At 51.1% G+C, this 23,230-nt stretch overlaps 1 protein-coding gene across 1 annotated transcript in view; it reads left to right on the top strand.

Annotated features, from left to right (window-relative positions):
* The first annotated feature begins 3,988 nt into the window (after nucleotides 1-3,988).
* SLC10A4 (solute carrier family 10 member 4) overlaps nucleotides 3,989-23,230 on the top strand; it is a 163,706-nt gene continuing 144,464 nt past the window's right edge. The window contains exon 1 of the mRNA XM_078678219.1: nucleotides 3,989-4,512. Coding sequence (XP_078534345.1) covers nucleotides 4,013-4,512 — 500 coding nt within the window. The 5' untranslated portion in view covers nucleotides 3,989-4,012. The remainder of the gene's footprint in view (nucleotides 4,513-23,230) is intronic.

Genomic DNA, 23,230 nt, shown 5'->3' with positions numbered 1-23,230 from the left:
GCAGAGGAGGACCGGGGGTCGAGTCGCCCAGGCCTAGCAGATGGTGTGACGCACCCACAGTGGCGGCTCATCCGCAATTATGGAGTCCCATCACCCCACTGCTTTCAAGCAGACTCAGGAGAGCAGGAGCAAGGAAGACACGGGACCCAGCCTCGAAGTAAGATGTCTTTCATTTAAATATTTACAACACACGCGCACACACACGCCGCATCTCCGCCCCATCTAGTGTCCTTTCTAGGTTTCCCACCTCCCAGCTGTCCAGTACCCCCGCAGGACTTCTCTATGGCCGGCGCTGTGCACCCATGCGCAGCGGGCGTACCACTGGTGTGGCAAAGGTATATATAACGTTACAACGCATGCCATTACATCGCATTCCATTACAATGCATACTAATTCTTCGCATATTGCAACAGTAGGGAAAGTGCTGGATAGCGGAGATGAAAACATTTTTATTCCCACTTCAGTGCGTACAACCCTAAAACTTACCCTTGCACCCCAAAACACACCCTGGACCCTAAAATTCTTTTTTGACCCCCCAAAATACACCCTCAACCTTAAAATATATCTTTGACCCCCCCAAATACACCCTAAAATTCATATTTGACCCCAAAACACACCCCAAATTTCATAATTTACCCCAGAATACACCCCAAATTTCTACTCTAACCCCCGAAACTCATACCCACCCTAAAACACCATTACTAACCTCACAATGCGTTGGAATGGGATGCGATGTAAAGGCACCTGCGTTGTTGCGTTGTAAATGCATTACAATGTAATTCCTGTGTTGTTATAGACGTCTCCCATGCCAAAGGCAAGCCATAGGCAAGCCCGTCTGCGTCCGTCTGTCCCTGGACCACGCTCAGCACCAAGGCTCCTTCCTCTCGGACACTCCACCGCTACGACGCCAGCACCCTCATCACCATCAACCCTGGACGCCACATCGCCTGCCAGGACCAACCTCTGCTCCAGACCAGACGTTGCCATTGCTTTCCCTGACCGCTACTAAATCACCTGCAAGAACCACCCTGATCGTCCAGGAGGAGGCATTGCCATCACCTACCGAACCACACTCCGACTGACCACGCACTCTAATGACCCAACGGTGACCATGGAACACCTCAACTTCCAGATCCGGACCAACCCCAACCCCATCTTCTGCAGCACCCTCATCTGCAGGCCTCCAGGCCATGGACCCTCATTCTCCGATACCATAGACCTCATTTCACCCTAGACTCTCCCATCCACCGACGACATCCTACTATGTGAACTCTACTTCAACCTGGACAACCCCAGTGACCAGAACACCAACCTTTACAGGGGAAGCTCAACAACATCAGACTCAAGCAGCTAGTCACTGCAGCAAGCCACATAGCAGGACACATGGTCGAGAACATCGCCTTCGCCAGCGGAAACTTCAACTACAGCCACACCACCGGACGCTCCTGGACCGACCATCATTGTATCTATCACGTCTTCACGATGCCCACCGTACACCACCGCCATCATCCCCACCCCTTGCAGCTGGATCAAGGCCACCGAAGAACTTCTCGTCAACTCCCTCAGCTCCACCACTCCGCCAACGCTTACAGGTGATAACACCGCAACACGCAACCGCCACCGATGGATCTCCAACTGCGCCGGCAACCCTCAAGAAAAGACCAAGCAAAATCTAGCACCACGTATTTGCAAAGTGCCGCATGTAGGCAAATGCATGACCTTGTGAAGCCCTGTGCCACATCATACCTGCATCAGGTATGATGTATGTAGGGTATGCATTCCCATGCGACAAGGCCTCATAGGAGTGGCACAGTGAAATCCATCAGATTCCACTGCAACAATTGTAGTACGGCACTTTGTCAATACCCAACGCCTGCCTGAAGGCAGGCGTAAGGGTGAGGCAGTTCCACATGGATAGGCTGGCCCCATGCATTGCTAGGTTGCGTCATGCTTGTGACACAACTGCAGCAATGCGTGACTTTAGCGCAGACAGATATGTCAGGATTTCAAACGTATCTGTTATTAATTGCATCATGGAGCGCTGTCCAGTGAATACAGCGCATCTTAGGTGTCGTAAGAAGGGCGAAGTGAAAAGTGTTGCAACGCTGTCTTGTCGCAGCGCTGCGACACTTTTCATGACTGAGGCCCAGGAATGCGCACTATCTTATTGATGGTGCGCATTCCTGCCCTGTAGTTTTGTCACAGGGCAGCGCAGCAACATTGCTTGCAGTGCTGTCCAGCACCAAAACCTGCTGAAATGAGGCCCCAAGTGTTATCTCCATTTTTAAGACCAGCTATTTTCTGGTCTTAAAAAAACAGAGGCTGTTTTTTGGTCCTCCTACCTTCAAGAATCCCCTTGTAAATGTTGTGACGTGGAGTTAGCGGCCGTGTTTGCAAGGGAACGCCTCCGTTGCATGTCATGATCACTAACAGAAGTGGCTATCTTTCCTATGGACGTTTTCAACGGAAAACTGCCGCTAACAGAGGTTAGCGACAGCTTGTACATATGGCGATGAAAATATCGCAGACAAACCGGAAAGCGCTGCTAAGGCAGCATTAATTTCTTGTGCATATGCCCCTGTATTTTTTGCCCAGATAGTGAAAAAACGTGTAAAAACAGACAAACTAGCGAAGTAATACAGCTACAAAATGTGCCCGTATCATTTGCCTTTTCTCTGCCGCATAATTTAGTCAATCTTGCTGCGTAGTTTGGTCCTCTCCTGTTGCATTTCTCCAGTGGTCCTGTGTAAGTGCTTTCCCAGCCTGCTACAACTTACAAAAAAACATGACAGAATAAAAAAGGTTACAACCCGCTTGATTTGATTGTTAATACGTCGAATAATACGGGGGGAAGCCCATTTCAAAATGAATAACGTCATCAAACCCCAGCACAGTCAGACTGTCATTCGGGTTGAGGGTGCCTGCGACCGTGTCTGCGTATTGAGCGGACAAGCGTCTTCGTGCACAGGCTGAGCGACCCGGGATGTGGAGACAAGCTCAGAGCGCAACTGCGAAGTAATTTAATTCGCCGAGCCTGGGCACGAGTTTTCGGACAAGGACAATAACCGTGATGAATGATGGGGGGAAGAGGAATATGTCAGAAAGACGTAGGAACAAAAATGTATATTCAATTGCATAGAAGCACTGTTTCAGGGGGCGGTGGGCGGTCAGGCGGGGATGGGAGGGAACAAGGGGAGAGAGGGCAAGAGGATGGTAGATAAAGATAGATGAGAGGAGATGAAAAAAGAACGGTCCATGGTGAAAAAACAATAATTGTGTGTGAGTCCTTTAGCTGCACAATTGCTGAGCCACCGCCCTTCCCAGGATAACCAAAGGAAATTAACTGGAAAGAACCCTACCATGCACGGAACACAGTGAGAATGAACGAGACAGAAAACAAGCGTGGAAATACACAAGGCAAATCGGAAAGAAAAAAGAAGGAGGACATAGAAGTAGTAAAAAAAAGAAGAGAGAAAAGAGAGAGAATAAAAAAAAAAGAAGTGGACGAATGAAAGATGCGGACCGAAAGGAAGAGAAGAGACAAAGTAAAAGGATGAAATAAGCGAGTATGAAACGTATGACGAGAATAAAACGAGTATGATCGTTTAATAAACAATGGGCGTGTGGTAAAAGTGAAAAGGAGCTGGGAGACTGCGATTAATAGGGCACCGGGAGGTGGAAATTGAAGCATGTTAGAAGGAAAGGGAGTTTTGGAGAAAATGAACAGAAGAAGCGGAAGAGAAAAGGGAATAGAGAGGAACGTGCGCCCGCAACAAGGCGTGGATCCGGCAGAGGTGCAAGATGAGTCAGTGACAGGGCTGGAGGGGAGGGGGCGCAATGGGTGTGCGGGGTGGGTCCCAGGAGCGGAGAGGAGAGGGAGACTCTCCTCACTCAGCCTCCTCCTCCTCCTCCTCACCTTATCTGGGGCAGGCACACCGCTGCGGGCCCGCGATAAGAGCTGCGCGGGCTGTGCCACAGGGAGCGGCTCTCACAGGGCGGCTCCGCGGCGGGCATGGACAACTCCAGCCAAGCCCTCAACGGGACGGGGCCCGCCCCCTCCTCCGCGGACCCCGGCCTCCGGCTCTCGCCCGCCGCCAGCACTGTGCCTCTGCTGGGCGCCCTGCTGGACCCCGCTGCGGTGTCCACCCTGGCCTCCATGGGTCCATCCGAGGAGCCCACCGGCGCCCCCCAGGGAGGGGCTGCGCGCTTCTGGGACTCTCCGCTGAACGAGGGCATCAGCGTGCTGGTGGTGCTGGCGCTGAGCGTGGCCATGCTGGGGCTGGGCTGCACGGTGGAAGTGGGCCAGCTGGGCGCCCACCTGCGCCGCCCCATAGGGGTGCTGCTGGCCCTCATCGCCCAGTTCCTCATCATGCCCATGGTGGCCTTCCTGCTGGCCCTCATCTTTCAGCTGGACGAGGTGGCTGCCATCGCCGTGCTGCTCTGCGGCTGCTGCCCCGGGGGCAACCTCTCCAACATCATGTCAGTGCTGATGCACGGAGACATGAACCTCAGGTAAAGCGGGGGTTCTGTGGGAACGGGGTGTCACCTTGCGCCCCATGGGACTTCAACCCTAACTACTACTAATACTATTAATTATAACGTGTTTTTACATATAGCGCCGTTTCTAAGCGCTGCGAATAACCGATGTCACTGCCACCCATTAATGCCATGGCATACATTAACTGCTCCTTTGTGAGGATTCTTCACGCCTCTGCCTTAGGAGATGGCACAGGGTCCCAGAGGAAGTGGGCACACAAGCAACGCCTATGGGGATGGAGAGGGTGATGCCATGGTGGTGAGCGCCCGAGGTGAAAGGTGTTGCTCTTGAAGGACAAGTTGTCCCAGCAGAGGTCAAGTGCTCAAGTAGCGAGTCGCAATCTATCAATCCTGGTATTTCAGTGGGAGGGTACTTCGGGCTTTCACTCTGGGTTATTCAGTAGAACTACATTGTCAGTCGGAGGTCCTGAAGGGAGGACATTCAGGGCAAGCGTCAGATAAGCCGGGAGCTGGATCAGAGGACGGTGACGGTCTGGGTCGAACTCAGGGTGAAGCTACTTGGAGTATCTTTGGGAGGGATCCTTGCAGAGGAGCAGAGCGTCTCGCGAATTTGCCCTTCTTGTGCCCCTGTGAGGCGGAACCAGGACATGGGTACTATAGTGGGTCCCTTCCTGTGGTACCACCAGGCAGTGGGGAAGTGAAATCTGCATATGCAAAGCCAGTGATTGCATCATCAGCAAATAACTTTAGATGGATGGATGCACCCGGTTCCAAGACACTTGTGGACTGTGCAAACCTCGAAGCAGGGTATAGTGAAAGCACACGCAGACGTACCAACATGATAGTAGGGGCTGGGGCGAGTCTTTCGGGAGTCAAGTAATAGAGGAGGGAGTGGCCGTCTAGTGCAAGAACCAGCGGTTTATCAAGTTGTTTGTCAGTGACTATCTGTTTACGAACGCTTCACACAACCGGAAGCTGCGTTTAGTGCTTAAACCCCACAGTGATGCCTAAAAGAAGCATACAGAGTAGAATTTTACACAGTGATTAACTGTAACAGTAACCCCCAGACTCAAAACTCCTGGTTGAAAGGACCCTCGCTGAAATCTAGGATACTGTATTTTTTACTGGCTTTTTGTAAACATTAAATTGGTGGATGACGGCAACATACTCGTATCAAAGCCCTTTAATTATTTAGAAAGAGATACAACAGACTTGGAGCAAAAAGAAAAAAAAGAAAAAAGGCAAATACATCTTCACTATTTTTTTTTTTAGTAGAAGACGACGCAATTATTTACACCAGGCAAACACGATGCAGTGAATTCACACACGTAATCGTACATGAATGACAAGAAGAGGCACAACTGCATTTCAGCCATTTCTAAATGTTACACATGGGCAGCGCAGCGGTTTAAGTGGGATGAAAATGTTGGGGGCGGGGTGAAGTCTCTAAAAGGGGCGTGCCGAATAAACGTAACTAGGAATTCCTTCCAACATGCATTGCCTACGCAATAAAGGGCGCAGCTTGAAACGTGAACGAAAATAATTTGCTTCATACTGCATGCCAACCGGCCAGTGTCTGGGTACCTTTTTGAGAGTTAGCTGCAATTACAGACAGACATATCACACAACAACAACCATGCGCCAAAAATAAGTCAGACCTATTGTTCTGTTATGCAGATTTGTAGAGGGCAATGTCACCCAGAAGGGTATCCAGTTGCATTATACTGGCAATGTCAGACAATGAAGTGACAACATTTTTCGGGAATAATTACAATTGAAATTGTGTAAATGCTGAAATATGAAACAGAGAATGAAGCATTGCTAATGTCTGTTGGAAGGGGTAGTGGCAGTGCTTAATTTGAGCTAGTGGTTTCTGGTGCTTTGGCATCATCGCTCAGGGCCTCATTACAATGTCGGTCGGTAAGCATTCCGACGACTTCTTGTTGGAATTGGTTCCAACCGACTCGGGTTCGACGAGTCCGACCAAACGATTCGATGTTTCCAAACACCGTTCGGTCGGACTTCCATTGACTTCAATGGGAGCCTTTATTCCATCTGACAACACAGGCTCCCATTGAAAAAGCGGTGGTTCTGGAAAACCTTGCACTCTGTCACAGGCACCCCCTGGTGCCTGCCACACTGTACATGGATGTAAAGAAGGGTCCGAGGGGTACCCCAAGGGCCACAACCAGAAGCCTCCAGGTGAAAGGGGGCCTGCTACGGGCCCCTAAAGTCAGTTTCCAACAGCCGTTTCGTGTCAGACAGACCGATTCGGAAAGGCTTTCCGAATCCGACATCATAATTCGTTGGTCCAAAACGCGGTCCCTAGACCTGTACAATTAGGCCATGACCGACTCAGAGTCTCCGAATGCCAACCGGAACGAGTGGAAAAGACCGAACGGTTACCTTCTATCATAATTGGTCGGTCGGAAATGTTCCAGAGTCGGTCAGAAACATGGCTTCCGACACGGGTTAGGAAAATCCGAATGCTCTTTCGGAACCTTTCTGATCAACATCGCAATGAGGCCCTTAATTGGCTTCACTGGTACTTATGACACTTTGCCACATGGTGGCGCTGTTTTTGTTTTTAAATTTTGAAACGAGCAGAACAATAGTAGTTTATTAAATCAATAAAAATGATTAATACCTGCCACCAAAGTCATTCTTATAGCTTTTGGGGACTGGAATAGTCAGAATTGTCACACTTGTAGGAGTTTGTTTATTTTTTTTCAATGTGTGATGTTTATTGGTTGTGTGGTTACTGTAATTGACAGCAGTGACACCGGCCATGGGCAGTGTAAGCGGAAATAGCCACCTGACAAGGGCTGTAGCACTTATGTTTTTTACAAATTCACCACCGGGTAGTGACCTTCTGAGTGTCTCGATCACTCCTCCATAATGCCACAGTCCTCTGCAGTCTCTCACTCTGTTAGATACTTGTGCCCTTTTTCTCACCACATCTTGCTGAATTCCTCCATCTGGTTATCTCTCACACACATACAATGTCTCTTTCCTCACTTGTAAACACAGAGTTTAGTTTTTCTTAGGTGCTGTTAGGATTTCAGCAGCTATGTATACCTCCTTCATACACTTTCACATAAAATGGTAATTATCATTGGCACATATGTGACTGATGTTCTGTGCGCTCTGCATACAGCCAAAAACTGGATGAGGATGTAGTCTGAGTACCTTTATGACCCATTGACAGGCACTGTGAGAAAACTCACACTGCCTTTGGCCTCAACCCTACTGCTCTCAATTGTGATCTCATGAACACCCATCCACAACTTGAACTCATTCAACACCTAGATGCAACTCAGTATAAAGTGTGCACTTTATAAGAGCCATATGTTGCACATAAAAACCAACAGACCCACAACATCTGGAAAAAGCAAATAATCTCAGTGAATTCAAGATTAAGTAAAACGTAAAATCTAAACAGGAGGCTGCTATTGAAGGCGCAACCCAGCTGACATACTAGCTATTTTCAGAAATTGATTTGGACTCCGGGAACCACAACTAATACGTTTTGAACTTTTGCGGCCTGCCCCACGGACTGCTCCGGGACTCGAGTTGTTCAAGTACCCGAGCTGTAATTCAACAACAGCGGCTTGCGGGGTCTTGGTCGCTGCCTTGAGTTGACTTTCGGTTTCGTTTTTGGGTCTTCACCCTCTCGCATCACTATCCTGCCTTGATGGCCTGAGCTGTGCCCGGACTCTGAGTCTCCATTGTAAGCCTACGACAGTGTGTGTGTGGCTATCGTCATATGACCGCTGAGATTTGCTTTTGGTTACTTTGGTGGATAACGCACAAACCATTTTCACCAGGTCCAGGGCGCTTCTTGGGGCCTTGTCGCCCGACATGGCGAGCAAACCCGACAGCGAGAAACGTAAAACCAAGACCCCTCACCTAGGGGGTGCCATTCAAACGAATGTTATGGATCGCTACACCCACCCTAAGGTGTCCCCCAGCGGGACGAATAGGACTCGAGGTGAGGCAACTGAAGACCCCGCCATGTTGGCTGATCTTACACTGCAAGACGTCATGGGCGCCATTACTGGTATGAAGACCTCTATGGACCAACAGTATGAGGCTCTCGCCCTCAAGCTTGACACGGGGACCATTGACGTCAACATAATTAGAATGGACTTATCAAAGACCAACGAAAAGGTCAAATCCTTGGATTTGAAGACTTCCAGCCTCACGACTGATGTCTCTGACCTACAAACGGAGGTTCGCAATCTGCGGTCCTCTAATTTTTTTTTTTTTAAATCTGTTTTATTGAAACATTTGACATACAGTTACATGTCTTGTGCGTGCAGTTCAAAGGGGAAACAACAATTTGAGTAGCTCGTACAATATCTGAACGAATGTTGACGACAGTTGGAAACCCAACAGATACACTCAATAGCGAATAGCACCATCAGCTGTCCTGGGGATAGTCACTGCATTCATCATATTGGACACTCCATCATTGTATTACAGCTTATTACGCAGTGTCGATCCTACCAGTATATCCGGGCCTACCCTCAAGGCGGACAGTCTGCTGGCTGGCCGTACCCCTGCTGTCTACAACCCTCCGGCCAGTGATGTAGCGTGTTGTCCCTCAACTATGTACTTAACCAACCAGGCCCGGTTCCGGGCGACGTATATAAGTGTCGTGGGCAGCCAGTATGTTCAGAGTGTAGTCGCAGTGTGGTAGAGGATTGCGGCAGGGCCGCCATGTGTGTTACAATCTCGTGTTTGGTCGTTGTGTGTAAAAAGTAAAAAGTTTGCATGAGAAAGGCAGATCCAGCGCGGTCAACTGGGGGGCGACTGTTGCTGCAATTGCCTCTGACCCAACCGGGGGAAATTGGAAAGAAATTGGGGGTGTAATGAACCTTAACTCGGGGAGGGGGGAGGGGGTGCTGCAGTATGAGTCCTGACGTGCTAGGTCCGGGTGGAGTGGCCTCGCAGGGTGCTGGCATCTAGTGCTCGTGGGGTGGCGGTTCGGGCGGTGTGTGGTAGCGCTAAGGCTCTGGGTGGGTCTGCACTGTTGGAGTCGGCTGTGTGTGTGTTCCCTTCCGGCTAGTATGGAGGGGGAGGAGGCCGGGGGGAGGGGGGGTCGGGGGGCGAGAGAGGGGTTGCAGGGTTGGTAGCACATGGCCGGACGTGTGCGGCTCTCGCTTCTCCCCATTGCCACGCATCTTCCTACCCAAACGTGTCCCTTCACTCCATTGGGGGGGAGGGGGGGGCGAGTTGGCTATCATGCTATCTTCTCACATCACCCCTCTATCGTGGCAGGCCCTGATGAATGCATGTAGGAAGCCCTCCCAGATCTGGGCTATCGGTATGGCCCTCCGCCCTGCTGTTTCTTCCCTGCGTAATACTGTGCCTTCTGCGGTTGCCCAGTAAATGAGGGAGGCACTCCAGTGTTTCGTCAGTGGTGGGTCCGCGGCTTTCCAGTGACGTGTTATGAGCCTTTTGGCGGTTATCAGTCCCAGATCCCAGAACCTCGTGTGGGCTTTGTTGTGTTTCGTTCTGGTAAGGAGGCCCAGCACACAAGTGTCCCAGTCGTGACGAAGTTCCATTGCCGTCCCTTTCGTCAACAGTGTGGTGACATCGTGCCAGTACATCCGTACTTTGGGACATGACCATAGCATATGTAGGAGATCCGCGTTTAACAGCGCGCATCGTGGGCAGCTGGAGGTATCCAGGCCGAAATAGCGGTTGATCTTGTCCGGGGACAGGTATGCCCTATGTGTGATGTAGAACTGTATTATTCTGAACCTCGAGTTGCGGGGAATGTGTTGTGGTCCTTCCAGGATCCTTTCCCACTCCTTGTCTGACCAGTCCCTCCCCCTATCAGTTGTCCACCTGTCCCTAAGTGACTGTAGTGAGCTTGTAGTGTGGGATCTCAACGCTTGTGTTAGCCAGTGTATGACGTGCGACCCTGCCCCCATAACGTGTAAGTATTGTATCAAGAGGTGTGTTTTGGGTTCCTCAGACATGTCACCCCAGTGTTTCGTTAGGACCCGGATCAGTGATGCATGGAACAGGAACTGTCCCGCCGGCAGTCCGGGATTCTCTACTAGCCCCTCGAACCGGACCAGGGTCCCATCGTCATATAGGTCCGCCATTGTCTCAAGTCCCACCTGCACCCAGTCGTGCAGACGCGCTGCAGTTACCACACCCCCAGGCCTGGGCATTCCTTCCAGTGGAAGGGCTGGGGCGTAGGGCGTAGTTTCCTTGGTTAATTTTAGTGCACGCTTGTAGCATCGTAGTGCTACCGCGAGGTGCAGTTGCGTCTCTCGGGTTGCGCCGCTAAGGGGGTGGAACTTTGCGAGAGCCTCCGCTTGAGTCAGGGCCGGGGTCGCCGAGGCCGTGTCGTGCAGGTTTCTACCCGCGAGCCAGGCCACCACCCATTGGAGCTGCGCGGCGAGGTAGTAATGTTCCTGGTTCGGGACCGCAAGTCCCCCCGAAGACGTCGGGGCATACAATTTCTTCAGGGCCACCCTTGGTCTCCCTGCATTCCATATGAGTGCTCGCACTAGGGTCTCCAGGTCTTTGAAGACCCGAGCAGGGACATACACCGGTATGTTCGAGTAATAGTAGAGGAGTCTAGGTAAGACTATCATTTTCGACAGGGTGATTCTGGCCGGGACATTAAGCGGGAGCGTGCTCCAGAAACGAATCTGGGCCCGTAGCGAGTTAATGGCCCGAGTCAGGTTTCCATCCAAAATATCCGTCGCATTTCTGTAAATGTGAATGCCCAGGTACTTGAAGGTGCCGGCATACCATGCCAGCATCGTGTCTCCTAACTGCACTGCGCACTCCTGCATATCTGGGTGAAAGGGGTAAACCCCAGATTTCCCCCAGTTGACCCTCAGTCCCGAGTGGGTTGTGAATTCGCGGAGGGCACCGGTGAGCCCCGGGGGTATCCGCGTGAGGTCCCTGACGTAGAGGAGCAGGTCGTCGGCATACAGTGAGACCGCGTGTACGCCATCTGTCAATGGGATGCCCCACTCGGCACCCTGCATCCTCAGCAACTCCGCCAGCGGCTCCATGGCCAACGAGAAGAGCAGAGGCGATAACGGGCAGCCCTGCCGCGTGCCCCGCCTTACCTGTATGGCGTCCGATAGGAGGCTCCCTATCCGGACCCGAACGGTGGGTGTTTGGTATAGTAGTCCCACCATGTCCAAATATGCATCGCCCAGACCAAACTTCTGCAGAACCGCTCCGAGATACGGCCACTCTACCGAGTCAAATGCTTTTTCCAGATCTAAGACTATGCAACCCGATTGTGGCCAAGGTACCCTCGCGTATTCCTGCACCCTGAACAACCGGCGGATATTGAGTGATGTGCTGCGTGTAGGTACGAACCCGTTCTGGTCAGGGTGGACCAGGGTAGGCGTATATTGGGCCAGTCTCCTCGCTAGCGTGGAGGCTAATATTTTATAGTCAGTGTTTAAGAGGGCGAGTGGTCTATACGAGCCCACTAGCGTCCCCTCCTTTCCCGGTTTTAAGAGGGAGACCAAAGTGGCTTCACTCAGAGAAGGAGGCAGGGAGGAGTCGTCCAATGCCGTCTCATACAGTTTAATGAGTTCAGGGATCAGGAGGTCCTTGTATGCTTTATAGAACTCCGCTGGGAGTCCGTCGGGGCCGGGGGACTTTCCGTTGGAGAGCGCCGCTATGACCTCCCGGAGTTCCTCTGCGGCAATGGGCGCCGCTAGGTCAGCGCGTTGGGCATCGTTGAGTGACGGTAGCGTAACCCGGCTGAGATATTCCTCCGCGTCCGGGGCGGGGGTAGGCAGGCAAGAGCGATACAGTGTTTTATAATGTGCGGTAAACGCTCCATGTATCTCCGATTGTGTGTGTAAGGGCGTCCCATCTGCACCCAGCACTCTCGTGACTGGTTTCGTCCGGTCCTCTCTGGCGATGAGCCATGATAACAACTTACCGGGTTTGTCCCCCCTATCGTGTGTGCGCGTCGCATGTGCCGCATAGTTCAGACATCTGAGCCTCTCTAGTAATCCTTCGCGACTCGCCTGCGCAGTTTGGAGCCCAGTGATGTTACCTCTAACCGAGTCCCGTTCATGGCGGCTCAGTTCCTCCTCTACCTTCTGTAGGTCCCTCTCCACCTGTCGTTTGAGATTCCCCTGCGTGCCCAGGCATTGTCCCCTTATGACCACCTTGAACGCCTCCCATTCCATTTGTGGAGAGGTGGCAGAGCCTGCATTTTCCTCGAAGTAATGCACTATATGTGTAAACAGTGAATCCCGGAAGGGTGCGTCCAGCAGGAGGTCTGGCTGCAGTCTCCAGGTGGGGACAGGGGGGCGAGCGCTTGTCTGTGAGATAGTCAGCACGTGTGGATTGTGGTCGGAGTGTGTCCTACCCATGTAGTGTGCTTCTGTTACTAACGGGAGTAGGTCATCAGTGATCATGAATCTGTCTAATCGGGTGTGCAGGGTATGGGCTCCTGAGTAGTACGAATATATCTTGGCTGTTGGATTCCGGTGGCGCCACGCATCATGCAGGTTCCAGTGTGAGGCCCAGGCTACAAGAGCTTTCATGGCACCCACTACCGGTGCATTGGGTAGCGGTGGGAATGAGCGGTCCAGTGTGGTGTCCAATACGCAATTGTAATCCCCCCCAAATATCCAGGGGATCCCATGCCAATGTGCCAGGGTCGTGGACACTGTTTCGAGGAAACCCTGCTGGTCTGTGTTGGGGGCGTAGAGCGACGCTAGTACCAGCGGTCGCCCATCTAGGCGTCCCTTCACCGCCACCAATCTCCCCTCCTTGTCTATGTGTGAATCTACAACTTCAAACGGGATCCCCGGTCTCACCCATATCTACCCCCCTGGCGTAAGAGGAGAACCCCGTCGCGTAAATCTGGCCCCGCCATCGCCTGCGTAGGGTATGTACCTCAGGGGTCGTTAGGTGTGTCTCCTGAAGAAGTGCTATCTGCACTTTGTGCCTCTTCAAGTATGAATATATCATGTACCTACGTGAGGGCGTATGTATTCCGCGTACATTCCAAGTGCACATTTTGACCTCAGCCATCAGTATTCAACAAAGCAAGTACACCCGTTCTCCCCCCCGTTCCGCACACCCACTCAAGGAGCTCTCCACCGTCCAATCCCAGAACATCCCCACATTTGTCCGTATAACACCGGAAAAAGTCCAGCGAGCACCTCTTCAGGCCATGTATGCAGCATATCACAATAGGGGGAAGGAAGGTTAACATTAACTGGGGAAAATACCATAGGGTCGGTTGCCAAACGTGCAGCCGTCCAAACATTCTACAAAAAGTACGAACAATCCATTCTGGGGGGTTGCTGCCCATCACGCAGACTAGGAGGCTAACGAGTTTCAGCCAAACGTGAAAGCGTGAGTGCCCTTCCAGGGGGGGGAGAAATATAGGTCCAAGCGGCCATCGTACGGGCCCACCGCCTGTTAAGTAGTGTGTCCACAAAGTCACGAGGTCACTACTCTATCCATGTTTGGAGCCAGTGACCATCTCCCACCCAGAGGGACCCCTGCCATGTTGTGCCCCATGAGGTGTGAGTGCCACAGGGCGTCTGTTCCGCTATAGGCTACTGCAAGTGTGGCATAGTCTCAACTTACTGCGCGGTCAGCGTCCGCCTCCACCTGGAGGAGCTGGGTCAATGCTCCCGCCTCACTCGATTGTTCGACATCACCCGGTCATCTCCCTCCAGTGCTTCAGGACTGTTGATTTGCAGGCGTCGGGGCAGTGGGTGGGAGAGTGGGGCAGGGCACTGTGAGTGCCGGGGTGTGGCTCTCCATCAGCCATACAGGTCCGACGTTTGTGGGGTGATATCCGGCAGTCCTTTTGAGAGTTGTGAGTCCGGAAGACCATAGACCTCCTCGTCGTCGCTCGGTGACATCCTAGGGCTGGTGGCAGGCGGGGAGCGCTGGGGTGAGGAGCCGCTGAGCTCCGAAACCATCCGCAGGGCCTCCTGTTGTTCCCGTCGTATCTCCTCCTCCGGCGGACTCGCGCTGTGTTGGGTGCCACCGGCCGTAGGGGAGGGTGACCTGGCGCCACGTCTCCTTTTGGATCTCCTGCGTCTCCTTGTCCTGTTCGGGTTTCCCGACCTCTCCGTGTTCTTGTCCGTCCCATTGTCCAGCCAGGCTTCCACATCTTCCGAGGAGTCAAAGAAGTGCGTTTTCTCATTTGCTATCACTCTGAGCTTCGCAGGGAAGAGGAGGGAGTACGTAAGCCCTAGCTGGCGTAGCCTCCGTTTCACCATCAGGAAGGAATGTCTCTGGCGCTGCACCTGAATCGTGTAGTCCGGAAAAAACATTATATTTGCATTTTCCACTTGTATGGTGCCGAGTTTACGGGTTTCTCTCAGGATAGCATCCCGGTCCCTGTAGTTCAGGATGCGGATGAGAAAAGGGCGCGGGTTAGAGCCGGTTTGGAGTGGCCTGGTCGGGACTCTATGCGCTCGCTCCACCACGAAGTGTGGCGAGAGGGTGTCTTCTGGCAACAGGGTGCGCAGCCATTCCTCCACATGTTTGGTCGGATCTCTGCCTTCCCATTTTTCGGGCAAACCCACTATGCGGACGTTGTTGCGTCTCGCCCGTCCTTCTGCATCCTCCGCCCTGTCTTCCAGGAATTCCACCCTGTTAAGGAGATCTTTTATCTGTTTGTCTGACTGGGCAACCCGAGGCTCCAGGCCAGTCACCGAGGTTTCCAGGGTTTTGGATCTGCGGTCCTCTAATGACCTCTTTACCCGTCGACTGGAGGACTTTGAAAGCCGAGCGAGATGCAACAATGTGCGCATTATCGGTGTCCCAGAAAATTCCACAGACTCTTCTATGGATCTCTTTGTAGAAGACCTCATCCACACCCACCTTGCTCCCAAAGGCGTGAGTAAATTATTTGCGGTGGACCGTGCACATAGAGTTCCGGGTGGGAAGCCGAAGCCTGGTGTCCCACCGCGCCCGATTATTGGTAGACTTTTCAACTTCAGGGATAGAGACGCTATCCTACAGGCATCGCGGGCGGGTGGCCCGATAAAGTTTGAGAATACTACTGTGAGCTTCTACCCTGAATTTACTCAATTTGTTCAGAAACAGAGGATGGAGTCCCAAGGAGTGAAACAGAGATTGAGAGACATGGGACTGAAATATGCGTTGCTTTTCCCGACCCGACTACGGATTGAATATGAGGATCGGACGTTTTTCTTTGATCGCCCTGAAAGAGTGAGTGACTGGCTTGATGCCTTGCCCGCGCGACGAGATCGCACGGAACATTCCAGCGGAGCTGAGGGCGGCCAACCTGAGCAAGAATGAGCGGAGGTTCCCGGATTTCGGACACTGTTTATGATATGTGACTGTGGTTTGACGTCTCCTATGTTTGTAAGATTTATGTGTGTATCTGGAGGTGGCGGAGGGATGGGACTCTTTCCTCCTCTGGGTTTCTTTTTGTAGACTAGTTCTATGTTAGGGCGACAGGCACACTGCAAGTTGGGGTGGCTTCTGAGTCTAACGCAGGGGTGCAGGGTGGGGGGAGTTGGTTCTGGGAATTTTGTTGGGGAGGGAGGGGAGTGTTTGGGTGTGTTTTTGTTTTATCTCAAGGCAACGTATTGTTTTACTATTTGATCAGGGTGCTGTGTTCCGGGTGGAGAGGGCTCTGCTGCCGTTTCAAGTGTGGGGGGTAGGGGGTTGAGACTTCTATGTTGGAATGTTAACGGGTTGGGGGATAGGATAAAACGGGGTGTGGTGCTGCAACACGTGAAACGCCTCTCCCCTGATGTAGTGTTATTGCAGGAAACACATTTGATTGGAAACACTTGTCACGCTATGAATAGGCGGGGGTATCGCCTCGCTGTCCACGCTGGTTTCACCTCCGGTTCCAGGGGGGTGGGTATTCTTGTTCGGAACTCTCTTCCCCTGGAGGTTGACAATGTAATATGTGACGACAGAGGGCGGTACGCTGCTCTCACTGGTAGGTGGGAGGGGAAGATCATCATTCACGCTGCTTTCGGTGTACGTCTCCCCTGGTTTGCAGTCCTCGACCTTAGCTGATTTGGGGAGGGTGGTTTTGGGACTTCCAGATTGTATGTTGGTGGTGGGTGGAGATTTTAATTCTGTTGTCTCTGGTGTAGAGATTCGCCATCCCCTCCGGGATCTCGCGAGATCCCAGTTGTGGTTGAGTGGCTTTCTGGAGACGCTGGGACTGATGGACTGTTGGAGGGCGATGCATCCGGGTCGGACACAGTTTACCTTCCATTCGGGTGCCCATGGTAGCCTTTCCAGGTTGGACTATGTCTTGATGCCGGCGGCACAGGCCTCATTAATTAAGGAGATCAGACACTTGGCTCGAGGCATCTCGGACCACTCTCCCTTATGGCTTCATATGGACGCTAGTTCGGGCGCTGAGGGTCGGGTGGCCCCGGTCAACCCTTGGTATCTCCAAAACCCTAAGACCCGTGCCGAACTTGTCAAGTCTCTAGATCACTACTTTATTGAGAATGAGGGATCGTGCCTTCCTCTGTTTCATTGTGGGAGGCATTTAAGACGGTCCTTCGCGGGCAGGCCTTATCCTTGATTGCTGGTGCTAAGAAAAGCAGAAATGAGGCAGTGATCTGACTTGAGGCTGACATTACTGAGTTGGAAAGAGAGTTGGAATTGGGTGTCACTCGTGATAGACTTCATGTCCTCAGTCTCAAACAGTCTGATTAGAGGGCCTTGGTGACCGATGCCGCTAAACTCATGAGTAGGGAGCGACAGGGGCGACTGTATGATGTGGGAGATAAGGCTGGGAAACTGATTGCATGGTTGGATAGAAAGGAAAGAGCGAGTCGCGTGGTTCCAGTGATTGAGAGACCCGATGGATGCATGTGACTGACCCGGTTGAGATAGTTGAGTGCTTCGCTGATCATTTTCGGGAGGTTTATTCCCCAGTGTCTGATAGACCCGAGGAAGACTCGCGTCAGTTGTTGAAAGATATTTTGTTGCCTTGCCTATCGGACTCAGATAGGGAACTGATAGATGCGCCACTTTCTGTGGATGAGATAGCTCTTGCTCTACGCTCTCTTCGGTCCGGGAAAGCTATGGGCCCCAATGGTCTTCCTATTGAGCTCTACAAGCTGCGTCCGGATAGAATTGCACCATACCTCCGCGATATGTTCTTGGAATCGAGAGAAAATGGCTCCCTTCCTCGCGATCAACGACTTGCATCTATCGTAGTGATTCACAAAGAGGGGCAGCCACGAGCTCGTTGTGCGTCCTACAGACCCATATCGCTTCTTAATGCTGAGCCGAAGATTCTTGCTAAGGTATTGGCAAATTGTCTGATAAATGTGATTGGTGACTTGATTCATCCGGATCAGTCCGGGTTCATCCCACACCGCAATACAGCAATGAATTTGAGACGCTTGCATGGCGCTCTCACGAGAGCCCCATATCTTCGGGAGTCGGCCATCTTGGTCTCCCTTGATGCCACGATGGCCTTTGACACTGTGGAATGGCCATATCTGTGGGCCGCCCTTGCGAAGTTCGGCTTCGGTCCTGGCTTTATTGGCTGGGTGAAACTTCTATATGAGGAACCATTGGTGCAGGTAGTGGTAAACGGTCGGGTGTCCAGCCCCTTTGTTCTGGGAAGGGGTACTCGACAGGGATGTCCGTTGTCTTCACTTCTCTTTGCTCTTGCCTTGGAGCCTCTGGCTGCATGGCTGCGCTGGGAACCATCGATGAGAGGTATACAATGGACTCCGGAATTCGAAGATCGCATATCGCTTTATGCGGATGATATTTTGTTGTATCTCACTTCGCCTCGGAAGTCACTAAACGTGCTGTTTGATGTGCTCACTTCATTCGGACGAAACTCTGGCCTCGTGATTAACTGGTCCAAGTCCTGTATATACGTGCTTGCGGGTGGCGCCCCTTCCTTGCCGCGCGGCTGTCCCATTCAGGTTACACAGGTCGGTTTTAAATATTTGGGAGTCTTTATAACTTTGGACCCCGTGGTTAGATATGACCGCAATTTGCTTCCTCCACTCCAACGACTGCGATCTGACATGATGGGCTGGCGCAGCCTCCCTTTGTCCCCCCTCAGGCGAGCGGCCCTTTTTAAAATGATGTCTTTGCCGCGGGTTTTATACGCGCTGCAGAATACGTTTGACGTAATTCTGGCAAAATACTTCCGGGAGGTGGAGAGTCTGCAGAGACAGCTGATATGGGACGGGCGCTCTCGTATCGCCCTCCCTAAACTTACACTTCCCTGGTATGACGGCGATATTGCTCTTCCGGACATCAGGCGCTACTACTGGGCCTCTCAACTGAGTGCGATCAATCACGGTATGTATGGTCCACTCTCAAATCCCGCATTTGAGATGGATAGGTGGCTGTTACCGGGCGGGAACTATAACAGGGCGCTCTATTCTAAATCGGCGGTTCGGGAGCTCACTGGACCTACCAAGATAGCGGTGCAGGTGTGGCACTGTGCAAATTGCGGCGATGGGGTGGAGAGATAGGCTGACCCAAGCGACCCCGTTGTATGAGTCTTGCAGGTTGGGAAGCTTGTGGAGGACGAAAGGATTTGAGAAGTGGGATATGATTGGTATCAGTAGAGTGGGCGATATTTGGGTTAAGGGTAAGATCAAGACTTTTGAGGTGTTGAAGGAGGAATATGAGCTGAATGATTGGGAATTTTTTCGCTACTTACAGATTCATCATGTGTTGCGATCTGTTTTCCCAATCGGGGCTGACATCCCGGAATCCTCCCCTTTGGAGGATCGGATACTTGACGGACATGTGCCCGACAGCACTATCTCTTTGATTTACAAGAAATTAATTAACGATCGTTCGGACTTGCTAACACACCTAAGGGAGATCTGGACTAGAGACGGTTTAATACTAGACGACGAGGACAGGCAATCCGCGATATCCTCACCCAAAGAGGTAGCGATACCAGCCCGTCTTCGACTGGTCCAGCTCAAGATTTTACATCGAATTTATGTGACTGGCCCTTGTCTGATTCGTATGGGTTATTCTGTCGATGGGTTATGTAAGCGTGGTTGTGGTCAACTTGCTACTTTCCTTCACATAATTTGGGAGTGTCCAGACGTTGTTGCGTTTTGGAATCGAGTGCATGCGGTTATGGGAGAGGTCACGGGGGTCACGTTGTTACCTGAAGCTAGGCGGTGTTTGTCGAATGTGTGGGAACCGAATGATTATGACGTGGCACAGTTGCGGTGGGCGACCCTGGGTAACATGATTGCCAAAAGAGACATAGAACAGCTGTGGGGCGCTCATCGACCACCTACGGTCTCGGCATGGAAGGAGAACATGGACTGGTGTATGTTTAGAGAGAAGACGGTGTATGTGGCGCGAGGTAGACCCAAAAACTGGGGTAAAATTTGGAACCAGTGGAACTCCTACAGAGGAGATATATGCACACCCCCCCTTCCTGATGTTCCAGACATCCCTTGTTCTCGCTATCCGACATTCCATGCATTGGTTTAGATTTTCATGTCTTAAAGCTTTAAGTTTTTCCCCCCTGCCACTTCCCCCTCCTCTTGTTCTCATTAATTAATCTGTATTATGATTTTATTGCCTTTTCCTTCCCGCTCAGGCACGCACCTGCATTGTATTATTCTTCTTGCCTTGTTTGTTTGTTTTCTTTATATACAATAAAAAGAATTTAAAAAAAAAACAAAAAAAACAGGAGGCTGCATCAATGACATAGATCACTTCGAAGGATTTTACAGGCATTTTTGAGAAATCACTCAGTGTTTTTGTCTGTGACGTTAGGGGCATGAATTTAGGGTTCAGCAGGGACCAGATTCGAAGTGAGATTTTAGTCTGGCAGGACTAACTACATTTATAGCCTAGCTCATGGGATCTATTAGAGGAAACATCATTTTGTTACTTTTTTTTTGCTCCGCGGGTAACAAAAATGCATATCTCTTGTCTTTCCTTTTGATTATGGCCTATAAACACACACATAGGTATTTGCTAAAATCTCTAACACTCTTTTAAGATAATTTATAAGCAATTTATGCATTGCACATGCTCACAATACATTTCTACATTTTTTGTCCCTGTTCACAAACTTCTGCGATAGGGACTCGAGGCAAATCTGTTCGCCCTATTATCCATTGGACAAGTAGCAAAATGGTGCAAATGGATTTGTCCATTTTCACTAGTGTGTTATTTATAGAAATTATTTTTTGTGTGATTTGAGACAGTGTAATGAGTTCCATAATGGCCGGGAAGATGTGTTGGGGGAAGGGGGTGCAAGTTCTCCTGGTATTAAATATATGAAGAGAGGTATTATTTATTGTAAACTTAGATGAAAACCTTAAATTATCTAGATAGCTGATTTCCCGCGCTGGTGTGCCTAACAATACCCCGCCGATAACCTGCACACACCCTGCCTGCTATGGGGGTGCTCCGGGGCACAGGGGAGCTGCTGCCAGTGTGGCCTTATTATGCTGCTGCTGAAAGCAATGTCCCAGTACAATGGTAGTTCTTGCAGCAAATACCCAATGTTCAGCTTGAGTTCTTCAATATGTCTTTGTAAAAAGAACTCCGCCCCTCAAACACCCCATGCAGAGGGCCAGGCTCACTAGCTCTGCTTGTGGGCAGGGGCATAGGATAGCTTGGTCAATAATATTGGGGGGGGTGTAAGCTTCAGATTTCCTAACAAATTGCACCCGCATCACACTGCACCTGTGTGAGCTCCACTGACTCCCCACACAGAAACACTGCCAGTTCAAAATCCTCACCCACACCTACAAAGTACTGCACCAGAAAAGCCCGCCTACCTCAACCACTATCTGAAGTTCCACCAACCTCCCCGAAACCTCTGTTCTACTTTCCTAGCCCTTGCCTGGACCCCCAGGATTCGCAGGAACAAAGCAGGTGGACGCTCCTTATCCTACCTTGCAGCGAAGACATGGAATGCCATCCCACTGGGCATCAGGACAGCCCCATCGCCTTCAAACTTCCACAAGAAACTCAAGGTCTGGCTGTTCAAGTGACTCTCTGAACTGCCACACCTACTTAGCACCTGGATACCCTCATGGGTGAGAAGTTTGAGCTCTACAAATCAGAATTAACTCATTCATTCAACCACCCTGGTATGGCTTGTTAAAATACATTATAAGAAGCAGGGTGCAAGGGGGCTTAAGAGTCGGGAAAGGGCGTAGGGTGTGGTTTACTAGGGGTACTTAAAACAGAATCGTTAAAAAAATAATTATTAAGGCAGCGGTAAAAACGAGGTTAGGCATGTAAATATCCAGGGTGGAATCTGACAGACACCTCACCATACCCGACTGAAATCACCTGTGCCCAACTATTTACAATAGAATACATTTTTTTGTGGGATGTAACATCCGAAACACCCCGCCTGAAGCTACGCCCCTGCTTGTGGGGCTAATGTTAACAATATCTCTCAGTGGTGCAGCTGGTCCTGACATTCATAAGTGTCTTGTTGGTGGTGAGAGGTGCAGCTGGTCCTTGGTGTGGGCAGGCTACCACAGACTTTTGTGGGGACTGGGCAAACCATTTTTTGGGAACCCCACAATTAATTTTGAGCAGGTTCTTTAATTGTTTGATATTATTATTTTAATCTTCCCCTTTTGTCTTCCTGACCATACCTCACAAACACCCATTTCTGACCCCCTTTCCTTAGCCCCGTCATCTGCTTCTCTCCACAGTGTAGCATCCTGCTACAATAATCACCGACACCATATAGTACTAACACTGGAGCTTTATTATCATACATCTACTCTCGTCCCTGTCCCTACTCTGACTGCCCCTTCCTGTCCTGTCCCCACCTCTTCCCCTCAGCCCACCTAGCTCCGCCCACCCCAGCTACTGGACTGCTAACTTCTTTACATCTCCCCCTTTCTTAATAAAGTAACAAATGAAGTAGAGATTAGTCCATCTCTGCGATCAGTCTCTTGGGAGGCTGCACGTGACGGCGGGGTCTCGCTGGTGCGGACACGACGCCTTCAGTTGAGGGTTCCTTTACAGGTGAATGTCCGGTATCGGGTGCAACAGATTCAGGGATGTCCCGGTTTTCAGGCACTGGGACTGCAGTGGTGCCTTCTTGAACTTCAGAGGAGCACTTCTTAAAATGAGAAGCGTTGCGGGTGACTCTCCGTGTTTCGGATTCCGCTGTCACCATAGTGCCCTTTTGTTGGGTAATTGTTAGAGGCTCATCCTTGAAACGACAATCAGTCTTTTGGCGTTGTTCCTGTCTGACAACGACTCTGTCGCCTTCCTTCAAGGAGGGGGATCGGGCTCTTCGTTTGTGGTCCGCATACTCCTTCATTTTGTCTTTGCGGTGCCGATCTGTTACAGCCATTTCTCTGTGTTGTTGATCTGACGGAGGCTTTCTCAGCGCTCCGTCCCATGTGGGGATCCGATTCCTCATTGTCCTCCCGAGCATGAGAGTCGCAGGGCATTGGCCCGTTGTGGAGTGGGGAGTGGTTCTGTAGGCACTAAGGACCTCGTTCAGTGCTGACTGAAGATCTTTCTTCTCGGCCGTGGCTTGTTGGAATGTTCTCTTAATGGTGGACATGAATCTTTCCACAGTGCCGTTGGCTTGGGGCCAGAGTGGCGTGACTTTGCGATGTTGAAAGTCCATGTGTTTCGCGAAGTCGCTGAATTCATGACTATTGAATGGGGGCCCGTTGTCCGTCTTGATGACCCTGGGGACACCCCAAGTCACGAAGACTTCTTCAAGTACCTTGAGGGTGCATGCGGCACT

Source organism: Lissotriton helveticus, chromosome 2_2, assembly GCF_964261635.1.
Source record: "Lissotriton helveticus chromosome 2_2, aLisHel1.1, whole genome shotgun sequence".
Taxonomy (NCBI): domain Eukaryota; kingdom Metazoa; phylum Chordata; class Amphibia; order Caudata; family Salamandridae; genus Lissotriton; species Lissotriton helveticus.
Note: the sequence above shows the minus strand (reverse complement) of the source record. Positions and strands in the feature narration are given on the sequence as shown.